Source organism: Epinephelus lanceolatus, chromosome 15 (genome assembly GCF_041903045.1).
Source record: "Epinephelus lanceolatus isolate andai-2023 chromosome 15, ASM4190304v1, whole genome shotgun sequence".
NCBI lineage: Eukaryota > Metazoa > Chordata > Actinopteri > Perciformes > Serranidae > Epinephelus > Epinephelus lanceolatus.
In genome coordinates this window covers 36,435,608-36,451,108 of record NC_135748.1, presented here as the reverse complement: position 1 = coordinate 36,451,108, position 15,501 = coordinate 36,435,608, and the positions used below count along the sequence as shown (strand labels likewise).

Sequence of the window (15,501 nt, the reverse complement as noted above, 5' to 3'; positions counted from 1 at the left end):
CCTGTGTCTGTCCTTTCAAATTAAATTCACACATGGTCCAGTCATATAGGTTTTGATTTATTTTGACAAGGTGCAGCCCCTAATAGAGTTTCATGTTTGTTTGTTTGTTTGTTTCTCATACGACAAAGTGACCAATGTAATCTTGTCGACTAATGACCTTTCTGGTCGACTAACATTTGGTCAATTATTAGGGGGCAGCCCTAGTAACTGCACAGAACTTACCTGATACTCTTTGGTAACTAGGGATAGCTACTGATAACTCCCAGGGAAAACAAAAGTGCTAACCTCTTCCTGTTTTAGATGTGCAATGGTTGACGCACATCCCTTGTGCCGTAAATCAAGCCTTCATTTATCTGAGGGATGGTACCTGGTGGCAGACACAATTGCACAGTGAGAGTGAGGCTTATAGAGAACCAATCTAAACATAGATGGCATCTTTATTCTATAGCCATCACATTGTTCAATCAACATTTACTTCATAATGATAAGTTAAAGCACAAAACTTGTGTATTTCCACTTTAACCTGTAACACATGGCCGCTATGTACTACATAGGACAACTGCCCGTAGCTTAGACATGTGGAATATATTACAAAATATTTTGTACTGCTGTCAGCTTTGACGAGCAGGTTGGATTTGTCCCCATCTGATCAACCTCCCCCATCTTACTGTCATGAGCTATGTTTATGCTTTGGAGTCCACTTAAGGTGAATCTGGTCATGATTTATTCTGCCTATTTCTTTTCTTTCTGTCTTTTATTGCCCCCATTAGACATCTGGTGCTTATTGTGTATATTTATGGAAATGTTTTTATTCACATGTGATGAGGTCACATCTTGTGTGTGTGAGGATTTATTCCATAATGATGACAGACTTCCTCGCTCTAATGAGCTTTTGATTTCAGGTCTGTTCAGCTAAAAGATTTTTTATGGTATATGTTTTAGTAATGTTTTCTGTTGGTATTACGTCCGTAAATCACTTTTCCCTCCGAATCAAAGGCTACTAAACAAACTCAAGCGTCATATATGGAATACAGTGTGACAAATTTCCCCTCCTGTGCTCTGCAGATCCCACCCATGTGATCGGACTGTACCCAGACCTGCTCCCGTCAGACTACCGCAAGCAGCTGCACTATCCCAACCCTCTGCCTACTCTGTCTGGGGCAGAGCTGGAGAAGGCTCATCTCGCTCTCATCGATTATCTCACCCAGGTGTGTGTGTGTGTGCGCATGTGTGTGTGTGATGTATAAATCTATAGAAGTGATACATTTGGCCAGATCCCACCTTGTAAAGGATTTAAGCTTTGAATGAGGCTCTGTTTTAAGGTATTATATGTAACATTTCGGCATTAAAATGTCTAAAAACAATGCACATTTTTTTCTCCTTTTCCTCACAGAAACGCAGCCATCTTGTGAAACAGCTGAATGACTCTGACCCTTCAACAACATCTCCGCTCATGGAGGGCACGCCTACTATTAAGAGCCGCAAAAAACTGCTGCAGATCATTGACACCACCCTGCTGAAATGTTACCTGCATGTAAGGCCCACGTGATCGTTTCTTTTTTAATGCTTGTTGTAATTTAACGGTTGGAGACACTTCAGGCCAAACATTTAGGGTGAGATAGCAGGTTAGCAGTATATGCCACATAGAAGAAGTATATATCATCTGAAAGCTGGGAGCCTGTAGATTAATTTCAGCACTGTGTCAAGTTTTTCTCGTCATATTTCTGTAATAGGCATTGTGTTTTGGTTAGGCACCTATATAAACCTTTCAAGTTTAGAGTGCATAGGGGCTTAGAACATAATGGAAGTATATGATGACCATTCCCATGCTCAATTATCTCTCGTTAGTTGTTGCAGCTATTTTTTGGCTCATACCATTTTTTCACCGCTTGAGATTTGACAAAAGTGGTCAAAAATCCCTCCATAATACCACATTAAGATACCAAGACCTTTAGGAACACCATAGAAAATTCCATGCTGCGATTCGGCATCAAAAACTTTTGACATTTGGAGATTTAGGAAAGAATTGCATTTTTCGGCAATAGGATGGCAGTCACTTCTGTTCTGGAAACTGTGAAGAACCCCTCATATTGTCAATACACCTATGAAAGCTATCCATCCTCTGAATGCCTGAGGTCTCTTGTTTGTGGCTGTAAAGTTTCAGGAGGCTGTGATTATCCTGGAGGTCCCTGAAGGTCTTATGACAATGAAATGACTTACAATGGGAACTAACATCATCACAAATTAATAAAACTGGGCTCAATAAATCCACAAGATTCTCAGGTTTCCAGTCATACCCAATATATGCAGTTTCAAGACTGTTTAGGGACCCCAGTATGCAAAAAAAAAAAAAAACTGCATGGGATTAGCATAAAGTGTGCAGGTCTGTATAGGGGAGACTCATGGGTGCTCATAAAACCCATTTTCATTCAGACATCTTGAACTGAGGGGTCAAGACTCACCTGTGAAAATGGCCATGCCAGTTTTTTCAGGAGCATTATTTAACCCCCTTCCCAACAAGCTCGCATGACGTGACGTCTTCCTGTTTCATGTGATACCACTAACTTCACTTTAGCTTTAAACCTCAGCCAGCTATAGCCTCTGAAGAACATTAATGACGGTAGAGGACGCCAGCGTCCCCGTAGAGTGGAAGATTAATGCCACTCATGACTCATGTCATATGTTTTGATCAACCTGCAGCTGTCAGTGAACCTATTCCAAATGTTTATATTTCATGAGAATAGTTACATCGGCTCTAATAGATCTGGCAGGGTTCACCGTCCACTTTCAGTAAATTGGTATGTTATCACATGAAAGTTATTCCAAGCACTCACAGAAATTGGCAGCAACACCAGGCAGTTAACTTTGCCTTACACGTAGTCAAATGGGTTCTGTGTTAGGCAGCTCATTGGCAGATTTACTTTGGAGTCACATTAAAAGTAGAGTCATCTAGGTGTAGCAGCTATATGTACGTGGGCCTGGTGTTTGATTCAGGGAAGTAGATGCCTGAGTAACAAAGCCAGACCTTCAGTTTACCAGGCAATCTGTGTGTCAAACCTCATCTATGGTAAAACAAAAGTAATGTGTGTTGGAAGGAGGAATGAGATCACAGATATAAGCAGCCAAAGTGAGTTTCTCCACAGGATTGTTTGGCTGTTTAAGGAGCTAAACAGTCTTCAAAGTCTTTCTGCCACCCCTCTGTGTTACACAAGCCAGTTCATGTGGCATCCAAGAAAAAGCCACCAGGTGCTTCCTTTTGGAGGTGTAATGAGTTTGATTTAATCAGAGGAACTCCAAGGGCAGACCTTGATCACACTGGATGGATAACATAGAAGTGATTGGAGATCCTCAAAGACAATATGAGCTTTGGAGTGCCAACACCTGCACCTGATTATTCAAATGATAAACACACTGTGAAGCAGAGAGGATGAACTAATCAGTGAAATTACCTGCCCTTGATGTCCTGGGTGAAACACAACCTGGGCATTAAAGAGGTGAATTGATTAACGTTTGGAAATGTGTGGTGTGCATGTTTTATAATCTGCTCTCATCCTCTCCCTCGTTCAGACCAACGTGGCCCTGGTGTCCCCCCTCCTTCGCCTAGAAAACAACCACTGCCACATCGAGGAGAGCGAGTATGTGCTGAAGAAAGCCCATAAATACAGCGAGCTCATTATTCTCTATGAGAAGAAGGGTCTGCACCAGAAAGGTAAGACTCTGCTTCCTGGTCATCCACCTGTCCTGCAAGCATGTTGATCATATCACAGTGTTTTATATAGTATTATGTCATAAATTCGGACAAATCCTAAAGTCTCATCTGCAGAAATGAACTGTGTATAGTTATTGGAGTCTGAGTTTAAAGAGTAACTTCTGTATTTTTCAATCTGGTCCCTATTTTTCCATGTTTTTGTGTCTAAGTGACAAATGGAGACAGCTATTTTTGAAATTGATCCAGTGTTTAGCGAGAGCTCTGCAGCCGGCAGCGGCAAAATAGGCTGCAGTGTAACCATTTACAAGCGGACCAGATCAAATGCCTTGTGCGAGACAGCTGCTCTTGATTGGTCAGAATTTCCATGTGGGTAAAATCCAGGAAGTAAACCAAACGTTGAAGAAGAGTACACTTGCAAGATAAATGTGACACTTTCTAATGTCACAGTGGAGGGACAGCTACGCAGGTTGATTTTAGCGCTGCTCATCGTGGACTATATTGCTGTCATTGTTCATTTTAGTCAAACCATACAGTTTGAAAATGAGGCGCGGCTCCAACTAGAAAAAAATGTTTTGACGCATTGGATGTGCTGAATGTGCATATTAAGGCAGTACAGGAGGAGGTGCACATTAATAATCCTCCAGGACTGTAACATGCTCATGTTTAACCCAAACAATGTGTCATGTGACTGCAGTTGGTTCAGATCGACTTCCTCAAGAAGGTCTTGGTCCGGTTCTTTTGGTGCACACTCGAGTACGATTGCTGTGTTCACAGCTGCCCAAACAAAAAGCACTTGGGGGGCAAACCAACTTGAGTTTGATTGAACCAAACCAAACAGGGCAGGTGTGAAAGCACCCTAAGTGTCTGACAACATTATGAAAAGGATCCCTACAGAGATAGACCATTTTTTAAAGAGTAAGTTCCTTTTTGTTTAACTAGAAATAGCCCAGAAATTGCCAAACCCACCAGACTACACTTAAATGAACAGTAATTTTAGCTTTTATAGAGCAACCATATTTTCACTTCTCACAGGGTAAATTAAGAGTTTTTTTCAACCAAACCAGAATTAGTGATTGTTGGAACAGTGAAAAGATGAACCAAGGTGGATTTTCTGAGTTTTATGGCGATTGCGGGGCTGTTTCTTTGTTAAACAAAAAGGATCTTACTCTTTAATAAAAAGGTCTATCTCTGTCAGGATCCTTTCTATAATGTTGTCAGACACTTTGAATAAAAATCTGAGCCCATCAGTGGTAAAAACAAACACTTTTAGCAGCGTACATTGACGGTGCACGATTGCCCATTAACACATTGCAGCCTGTTTCGCCACTGCCAGCTGCAGTGGTCTCCTCAAATCTGGACCAATTTCAAAAACTGTTTCATATTAGTCACTTAGACACAAAACATAGGAAAATAGGGTCAAGGTTAAAAAAAAATACCAAAGTTACCCTTTAATTATACGCACATCAAGTGCAGGGCTATCTATGAAAAGTTACAACTTACAACTTCACAACTGTGACTCAGTGATGAACTGATTAGTTTTTGGTGGTCATATGTGAAAGGTCAAGGTCTCTATGACCTTGTCTGTCTCATTCTCGTGAATGTGATATCTCAAGAACAGCTTGAGAGAATTTCTTCAAATTTGGCACAAATGTCCACATGGACTTGAACACAAAATCTTAACCTTAAGGGAATTTCTTTTAATTTGACACAAACATCCACTTGGTCGGTTTAGATTTCCTGTACTGTTGAGGGGACAATGGTTGTGAAGCATCCATGTTTTCACCAACATGGGTGTAAACTGCAAAAGAAACTTGGCTCGTGCGTGGAGGCATACAACCTTTGGCCGTTAATTCTAGTTAAATATTTGATTTACTCTTCTCTCTGAACTCTTACCCTTTGGGATTCGTGTATTTTAGAGCAAGTATTCATTTTCTGCTGCTTGAATTGTTAATAGTTTTATCACCCTTGGCAAGTTGAAGATGAACCACAGTCTATTAGTAGATATTCATGTGGTTCTGAATACCATTTCTAAACAGTTTGTCCTGACGAAGATCAAACTGGGAATAAAAACATTGTCCATATAGATACATTTGTGGTTCAGAGTCATTGTGTCTCAGTTCACCCCAAATCAAAAACACGTTTTTCCTCTTACCTGTAGTGCTATTTATCATTGTAGAGTGTTTTGGTGTGAGTTGCCAAGTGTTGGAAATGTCTGCCTTCTTTCAAATATGAACTATAAAATAAATTTTGCCTGCCAGCAGTTTAAGATCACGCTATTTTTATTCAATGCTTATCAAGATATTTTGTGCATTTTCGTGACACAAACAAAAGTGATCTGCTTTTCTTAAAGTGGACAGTTTATTTACAAAGTGATTTTTCCTTTTCAACCAGCCCTGTCTCAGAAACAGGATGCTTGATGCCACGTCCCTATTTGTGTATTTGTACTGAGCTGTGCTTCTCTGCAAAAACAGTTTGAATTCCATTTGATTATGTGTGATCTGGAGCGTAATAATTCCTTTGAAATGGTGGGGATTTATACACCTCCTTCAGCTGTCTTTGGCTTTCCTGGAAAACTGGCAGATATTTCGCTCTGTTGAGTTCAAGTGCAAGTTCAAATAGGCTTTTTTTGCATGAATGGGTAACAGTAATTTTTAGCTGCATAAGCAAGTAGAGGGCACAACTTGTATTAAACAAAACATGACGGGGAGAAACGAGAAAATAGATTAAACAGAAGAGGATAAACCTGCAGTATAAGTTAACGTTCAACCACATAGATTTGTCAAATAGAAAATATATCTCAAATTAAAACATGTAAATATATATGAAAAATAATCTCTATAATCTAATAGACATTTTATGAGTCACCTCCAGAAATACATGACCAACCCAACAAACTCCAACAACCCAATAAACCTTATTAATCTGATCTTATTCAGTGTGTAAAGAAAGAAATATCAGCTGTGGTTTTCGATCACACCAGTGAAAAGCCACTGTGATCACTGCCATGTTGCTTGAAATGGGGCGGGTGTTTTTCTGCATCAAAAGTGCCGCAGATTCCTTCCAGCATTTTACCTCATTGTTTAACAAACCTACTCTTCACAGTACTAAAAAAAACAGTTTTATTGTTTGGTTTTCTAGCAAAATCTCAATATTGTTTGAATCAGGAAACAAAGCTTGAACAATGGCTTGTTGTGCATGAAGCGTTGACACTGGCTTGCCAAAGGAATTTCAAATTAGCGTCACGAATGTTTAGTTCATACAAGACAATACTAGATGCAAGGTCTTTTTTCTCTGTGTGACTTTTGCTTGTTCGTCTACACATTTTCAAAATGTTGAATTAGATTTGAGTCATTTCTAGCAAGTCCTATTTTCCTATAATTATGTTTTGTGTCACTTTAATTCACCACCTGACCTGGCATTTGGGAAAGAACAGTGAGTTTATCATATCTCCTGTTATGGCATGTGTTGGCGGCTGTTTTTGAACTTATTTGGAAGCCGCAATAAGTTTAAAAGAAATGGTCTGTGGCGAAAGGTTTATTGTATGACAGCTGCAGATACAAGTTACTTTTTGGATTAAGATTTTTACACATAACATTATCATATTTCATTTATCAAATTTATAAAATTTGTTGCATGGATAGAGATTAAACTACGCAGTGGGGCGCCTCAATAGCTCACCCGGTCGGGCATGAGCCCCATGTAAGGGCTATATCCCTTTCCAACCTGCGGCCCTTTGCTGCCTGTATTCCCCTCTCTCCCTGCTTTCATGTCTTTCATCTCTGCTATCTGATAAAGGAAGAGAAGGCCAAAAAGAGTTATTTAGGAACTACTCCTTAAAAAAGCAACAACTACACAGCAGTGTATTAAGTAGCTAGAGGTAAACACCGACACAATATTGTTTTAATTTAACACTCTCATTTAGTCCTTTTACTTTAATGTTTAAAGTACATTTTGCTGTTGCTTTTATACTTTTACTTAAAGGAATGCTCCACCCTTAAAATAATCATTTGTACATCAATTACTCAGTGTTACCTTGAATTAATGAAGAAAACATTGTTTTTCTAGCATGCCTCCACAACATGCCTTCAGAATACCTCAGCATCAACAGTATCAACAGTATCGCACTCACAGGGAGCACTGTTGTGAAAGTGCGTGCATTTGACCCCTGCTCAAGGGGAGCACAGGCGTACGTGTGTACTCGGGATGCGCTACTCATAGGTGGAGGTGTTTTAAATCGTAACTTTTCAGCAAAAATGCATATGTTTCGGAAGTACTGTGTTTAGGACTGGATAGATGAGACTTGGATAATATTGCACGAGTTCTGTGAGTTTGTGAACAAATGTTTTGATGTGCTGTTGCTAAATGCAGCTTCCATACACTTCAATTCATGATGAGTGTTCACCTTTTTTGGATTCTCCAGTCACTGTGGAGGCATTTGAGAAAAACATATTCCTTCATGAATTCAAGTTAACATGCAGTGAGTAATTGATATACAAATGGTTGGTGGTTCAATTAATCTTTTAAATAGAATTTTAAAAGCAGGACTTTTACTTGTTATGGAGTCTTTTTATAGAGTTGTATTGCTTCAGTCAGAGCTGCATTTCATTGAACCTTTTAAAGGAAACCCTCAATTTGTACTCAATTTGTTAACTTTGCAATGAAGGTTCCCGTTTGATAAAACATTATTGAAGTGGGAAATTACTAGATAACTGGGATAACTGGATAATGACTGATATCAGAGTTCAATTTCATTCATCAAAACGTGGTTTATTTGTTGCAGGCCTCAACATGACAACAGAACACACAACAATAACACACAATGAAACATCTGTTCTCCATCTCACTTTCAAATTGGATATTGAGTTTGGGTTCTAGTATTTAAATGATGAATCACTTGATGCCAGATCTGTGTCAGCCTTTGTCAGTGGCTGCTTCATTACCTCCCACTTCATATAGAAGAGCTATAGGATGCTGAATTGTTTCAGTATGTTTAAATTCAATAGGTACCAGTAATGTGTTTGTAACAAAGCTGTTCTCTGGGCGCAGCGTGGATCGGCTCTGTCAGGCTACACAGTTTATCTCAGAGGAGGTTTCCTGCATGCGGTGGACTCGTCATCCTCGTAGATCAGAGCTGTCTCAATGTTATTTGGTTTCTGGCGGCAGATTCTGGGCTGTTCTCACCGCGAGCGCGGCTGGTTTTAATCACCCGGCTGCAATTTGTGCTTCTGATGTCATGCTGATCGAGCCTGCTCCTCTTTATCTCTGCCAATTCAAACCAGCTGTTCCCGTCCGCCAATTAACACCGTGTACGCGCTCCGTCCAGTTTCTGTTGGTGGTGGAGTTATGTAACAGGCTGCACACCACAGAGTCGATGACATCTTGCCACTTTCCATCACTCACACTAATCTCACATTTGCTCTCACTTGCCTCCCGTCACTTTTCCTCACCCTGTTTGCCCTCTCACAGCTCTGCAGGTGCTGCTGGACCAGTCCACCAAGGCCAACTCTCCACTGAAGGGCCACGAGCGAACTGTGCAGTACCTCCAGAGACTGGGTAAGGATCACCGGCCAACTCAAGTCTGTTTTAACTTAGAGTGTCAAAGCTGTCATCTTGGCTAGATGTGGTGAATTTGTTGGTGTGATTTTGGGAAAGGCTCTGAGAAAACTTTCACCCTGATTGATTGTGGATGTTGGATGAAATGTACAGTCTGTCCAGTGTCATGGTCTGTAGTCTTCACATGTCTGGCACCGGCTAAATGAGGCTTGAGGTCTGTGAATTGTTTAGATCTGTTCCAGTGATGCCAAGGTAAATTACTTAACAGATACTTGGCAGTTAAAGGTGCCATGTGTGAGTTTCTGTTAAAGTTTTAAATTAATTATGACACTGTGGTATAATGATTCTCTAATTACAATGTCTCCTGTAGAGTGAGTCTGTGATTAGATGTCTTGAAGCTTTTTTTAATGCCAGTCGTGTTGTTAGTGCCCACGTTTGGTTAGAGTCGAAACCACTTTAGCTAAACAGCATTGCATTTAGCCTGGAGGAGTTTCTTCATGTTGAAGGTCTTCTCTTAGCTGTAAAAAAAAAAATCATGTTGGGAGTGATTTTTGTTTTTGATTCTTCCCATGCACCTGTTTCCCAAAATGTGTTTGAACTCAAGAAACATCTAGTAAATTGCCTGTGAAATAAAACCCAGTGGAAAAAAATATCAAAAGCTGAGTGGAGGCTTTCAGCCTCCCCGGCGGTGACTCAATTTGTTAATGTTAGCAGTGCATTATACAGCAGTATTTTTCTGCTGTCTAGCAACTAAAAAAAACCCATTATATCTGGAATGATGGTTTTGAAACAGAAGTAGAAACAACCCTTCTGAGCCCTCCTTTAGCAGATGTACTACAAATAAGTTTTGTGGGCAGCACTGGGTCATTCCATCCCAAATCAAATCTTCCCTCTAACCTGTAGAGCTGTTTATCAGTCTAGATTGTTTTGGTGTGAGTTGCCAAGTGTTGGAGATATCAGCTGTGGAGATGTCTGCCTTCTCTCCAGTATAATGAAACTACATGGTACTCGGCTTGTGGTGCTCAAAGCTCCAAAAAAATGACATTTAAAAAACTCAGCAGCAGCAGCTTATGGATGTGTATACTATATATACATGCTACTACACTGAGATACACTGCAATAATAACAAATGTTTCAATTATTATTTAATGTGCTGATTATTCTCACGATTTATCAAGTGATCATTTGGTCTATAAACTGTCAGAAAATTGTCTATGGTGGCATCTTTAAATGTTGTTTTTTTGTCCGACTAACAGTACATAATGTAAAGATTTTTTTGCTGAAAAAATAACTTTAATTATTCATATAATGAAATGCTATTAAAATACTCTAATTGCCAATTCATTATCGGTCGATTAATGGGCTGATAACTCTCAAAAGGGGTTCGGTAAAGTGTTGCATGTCACTTTGAAAGACGGTTTTCTGAAGGTGATTGCTGATTATGAGCTTGATCATCTGCTGTTTCTCCATCTTTACTTCCTGTTGAAGGGACATTTATTTATCTCTTGTCATCCCCCTCACACAGGAGTGGAGAATTTGGGAATAATCTTTGAGTTTTCTCCCTGGGTGTTGAAGATCTGCCCTGAGGATGGCCTGAAGGTGGGACACTGAGATGTACACAAAATGTTGAACAAAGGTTTAATTATTTGTTTTGCTCTACATGGATTCTACTTTCTTAAATTGATTTTGTTGTTTAGTTGCATGACAGCAGACATTTCTTTAAAAAAAAGTTTACCTCTACTTTATGTCCACTCACCACGAAGAAAACTCTCCTTTAGGTTTAAAAATCTCTCTTCCTGTCCAGATCTTCACCGAGGACCTGACAGAGGTGGAGACTCTGCCTAGAGACAAGGTGCTGAACTTCCTGAAGGAGGGCTTTAAGGAGCTCGCCATCCCATATTTGGAGCACATCATTTACGTGTGGGATGAAAAAGGCCCGGAGTTTCACAATGTGCTGATCCAGCTCTACCTGGAGAGGGTTCAAGGCCTCATGAAACAGTACCTTAACTCACTGCCAGAAGGTACGAGCAACTCAAAATTAATTTAAGTTAAAGGGATAGTTCTTTTAAAGGGTGGTGTGAGGTACTCATCTATAGTTAGTGGAGGTGGGCAATATGGCCCTAAAATAATATCACAGTATTTCAGGGTATTTATGTGATAATGATATTCTTGACGATATGACAAACAAGTCAAAAAAATGATTTGAGAAAACAGAATTGCAACAAAATAAGTGATAGAGTTTTACAGTTTGCTTCAAATATTCAGTAAAAACAAAAATAATCTCTCATTTCTTTAGTATGTGAACAACAACAGTAATGAGATTCAGATTCTGCTTACAACATTACTAGTTCAACAAAATAAAATCTACCACAAATTACACATTTAAACAGCTCCTAAATACAAATCCTAAATGATGAGTTGTGTTTTTTCCACCTGGACCTTTATGCTCTGCCATTTCTCCTCTAATCATCACGCTGTAACCTGTGACAGGCTGCTATGATACCACAACTATCACACATTCACATATATGCCGTTTTTGTCGAGCTGCAAGCGTCACGTAGGTTTATATCACCAAAGGTTTATGACAAAATCAGGGAGAGACGCTGTGCTGCTGCCAGAGGAGCAGCTGAATGAGTTCCCTCTGAGCAGTAAGTCACTAAAAGAGTCTAAGAAGTCTGGGGCTGTTCATGAAACATTCAGGACGCCACAGTTTATTCCGCACTACTGAAGCTGCTCCTCTTTTTGGAACTACTGCAGAGTCGCTAATAATGTCACTTTCAGCCATGCTTGTTGGAGAAGCCGGCAGGAGTACCACCGCGGAAACTAAGCAATGTCCTGCCGTGGATGGGGGCAGCAGGAATATCAATCTAAGTGTACACTATATTTAGAATATTTTCACAGCTTAACCTTGCTGTCAGACGGCCGTATCTGATGGGGAACTGAAGCCATTATATCCAACTGTGCTGTCTTCAAAGCCACCAGACTCCTTTGACCAAACGGTAATTTTATCTCACAGAACTTGGGAGTTGCTCATCAGCTGCTGCCTCAGTCATTCAGTTTGTTTGTGTGACTGTGTGACTTCGGTGAGTCTAACCCTTTAACAACACCAACGTCACACAATAGCACAAAAACAAACAAACCAATCAAAGTAGCAGCAGACCATCACCTCTCCATCTTCTACAAGGTCAAATTACTGCTTTTGTTAAAGGAGTCGGGTGACTTTGAACAGAAGAGAGCGAACAGCTGCAGTTACCCATCTCAAGGGCTGTCTAATGACAAGGTAAGGCAGTGAAAATATTCTTAATATGGGGTACACTATAACCGATATGGACGTTTTGATGGATAAAATTTGTTCTGCTGCTGCCCTGATCCATAGCAGTACACCGCATAGCTTCCATGGTGGTTCTCCTTCCTGTGTCTTCTGCTAATGCACTGACTATGGATAAAAACCTCATACAACCCCAATTTAAAAAAAAAAAGTCTGAACTATCTGTTTAAGTATCTGCAAGCTCTTAAAAAGTCATGAAAAGTTTAACAGTAACTCATTTTTTCCACCTTAAAAACTATGATTTTAATCTATTATTTTCATCCTGACACATATATGTAATTAAAAGAGCTGAAAGACACTTAACATTCAATAATTTCTACCTGAAGCAAAGCGAGAACATAAAGGGAATGTAACTGATGTGTCTGAGCTGACCCCCGGGCTTTAATATCTATAACAAAATACCTCTACTGCCTTTTTTGGTGATGAAAACTTAATAAGAAAAGAACATATTTCTAATATATGGTGGGATTTTCATGTGATTACATCATTGCATATGGGTTGAATTTGCCTTTTGCATACTCATCCAGATAGTTGTCTCTCATATCTTTGCAGATAAAGCTTGTGTCAGGACTTATTATGAAGTCCATCCGTCTCTCTCTCTGTTTGTGTCTTTTGATGATCATCCAGGGACCGTGTATTAAAATGAACCTGTCAGACAGCTATGTTTGCAGTAATGCTCATTAATGTGCACTCTGTCTGAGAAACAAACTAATAAAAGCAGCTAATTAAGTGAATAAATCTGTTCTTGGGGGCAGGTTATTGCTGCTCATGGTGTTATGAAGAATATTGCAGAACACAGCCGGTGATATTAAGATACTGTTTCTCTGAGATTATTCAGCTTTACATACATTATTTATAATTGCTGTATCAGTAGTATTTTCAGGTTCACCTCAAATGTGCCCTGTTGAGTTTCTTCTGGAGCTTTCTTAAAAAGAGAATAACTGAAAAGTTGTGTTTACATCCAGACTTTTAGATATTTGAAAACATGCATTATTTACAGCCATGTATGCCTGCCAGCAGTCTTCTCCTTCACTGCCTTGGTTGGTGCATCACCTCACGCTAAGGCCGAAGATACACCTGCATTTAACAATGTCTTTGCATGCTCATGATGGCCGCCTCACATACCCTGTGCCCTTTTAGAGGGTAATTGCTAGAATGTACCTGTTGAAGGAAGTGTCTTGCTTCGTCTCGCCCTACTGTGCTCTGATTAAGTGCTGTAATTGGCGTGTCGAGGTTGGAAATGGTGTGGGTCAGGGCAAAGAGGTCGTAGTTGTGGTAAGTACTAGCCAGTCACAGCACAGTAGGGCAGGACAAGGAGAAACACTGTTGTCGGTAGGTACACTCTAGCATCTACCAGTTTGTGATCTAACTGTTTAGTAGACAACCAAGCACATCATGACAATGGCAAGTATGTCTCTATCATCCTGCCAACACTGCCCCTACTGATCATCTGCATATCACACCTGAGGACGTGAACAGCCACTAGTGGTTGTCATGTCATGACATGCTTGATACATACCCTCTATGACAGAGCTGCATTCACTTTTTCTGCCATCATCAACAAAATTGTAACCTCCCCAAGTGTAGTGTCTGGTTGTCTACTAAACAGTTAGATCAAAAGCAAATATATCATCAGCTTAAGGCAGAAAAAGCGAGAGCAGGCCAGGCTCTATAAAAGGCTCCTAAACGCTCCTCTGAAGCGCATCATAACAATGGCAAGTATGTATGTTACACTGCCCCTACTGTTCAAGTGCATATTGCATACGCATGGCCTTAATTTCTGAGGACATGCACAACCAAACAGACACAGGATACGGAAGGCAGCCATTATTCACATGTGAGCGCATAGTTGAAAGCAAGGATATCTCTAGGCTTACTGTCAGTCAGTAGAATCGTGTAAAAGAACTAGTCTATAAAATATCATGACATTGTGAAAAATGCTCCTCGCAGTTACCCAGAGTCAAAGATGATGTCTTCAGACTTATTTTGTCCAACCAACAGTCCAATACCCAAATGAATTCAATGTACTGTCACAGAAGACCAAGAAAATGAGCAGATATTTGCTTTTGGCAGAACCTGTGATTTTTTATTTATTTTTTTGATTGTAGATTCAAGTTCTGTTGATCAACTGACTGATTAATGGACCAATGTTTTCAGCTCTGGACTCTGCATAATTAAAACGTCTGTGCTGTTATAGGAGTTCCAGCTGTTGCTGCTGGGAAGGAGGACGGTGATCTGGGAGAGTTCAGGAACAAGCTGCTGTCTTTCCTGGATATTTCTACCAGCTATGAACCAGCCAGGCTTATCAGTGACTTCCCCTTTGATGGTAAGAGATCTGCGGTGAACAAATAAGACATCTCTTCTGTGTTTAACATATACCGACAAACAAGAATGTGGGTTTCATTTCTGAAGAAGACTGTATTTCATTGTATCATCATTTTGTCATAATATCTTAAGCATTTACATGTAAGGTATGGAGGGAAATGGGTTGTTTCTGAAATAGGAATCTGTAGAAATTCAAAGTGAACCACAGGTTTTAACATCATTATGTCAACCCAATATCACAAAAGGGGCTCAGTGTGATGTTACGTAACATGCACCTAAGGAAAACAAAGTTTTTCATTTCCCATTACCTCATGTGCATATGTTCTCAGTTATAGAGGAAAGTTTCAGCAAAGTTCTATATGTTCAAGCTGAAGGGAAAACTTGCACCTTTTGACCTTGTTTTTACTTTCCAAGGTTTGCTGGAGGAACGGGCTTTGCTTCTGGGTCGAATGGGTAAACACGAGCAGGCGCTCTTCATCTATGTGCACATCCTGAAAGACACCCGCATGGCTGAAGAGTGAGTAATTCTGCAAACACCACAGAGTCCTGCAGAATAACTGGGTGGGGAATTAATACCAAACACCAG

General features: G+C 40.0%; 1 protein-coding gene across 2 annotated transcripts in view; it reads left to right on the top strand.

Moving 5' to 3' along the window:
* Window positions 1-15,501, top strand: part of vps39 (VPS39 subunit of HOPS complex) — a 42,576-nt gene that overhangs the window by 14,821 nt on the left and 12,254 nt on the right. For both annotated transcript variants that reach the window (XM_033643519.2, XM_033643518.2), the window contains exons 12-19: window positions 1,066-1,208; window positions 1,394-1,534; window positions 3,568-3,709; window positions 9,176-9,262; window positions 10,788-10,861; window positions 11,067-11,283; window positions 14,788-14,916; window positions 15,330-15,432. In XM_033643519.2, coding sequence (XP_033499410.1) covers window positions 1,066-1,208; window positions 1,394-1,534; window positions 3,568-3,709; window positions 9,176-9,262; window positions 10,788-10,861; window positions 11,067-11,283; window positions 14,788-14,916; window positions 15,330-15,432 — 1,036 coding nt within the window. The remainder of the gene's footprint in view (window positions 1-1,065; window positions 1,209-1,393; window positions 1,535-3,567; window positions 3,710-9,175; window positions 9,263-10,787; window positions 10,862-11,066; window positions 11,284-14,787; window positions 14,917-15,329; window positions 15,433-15,501) is intronic.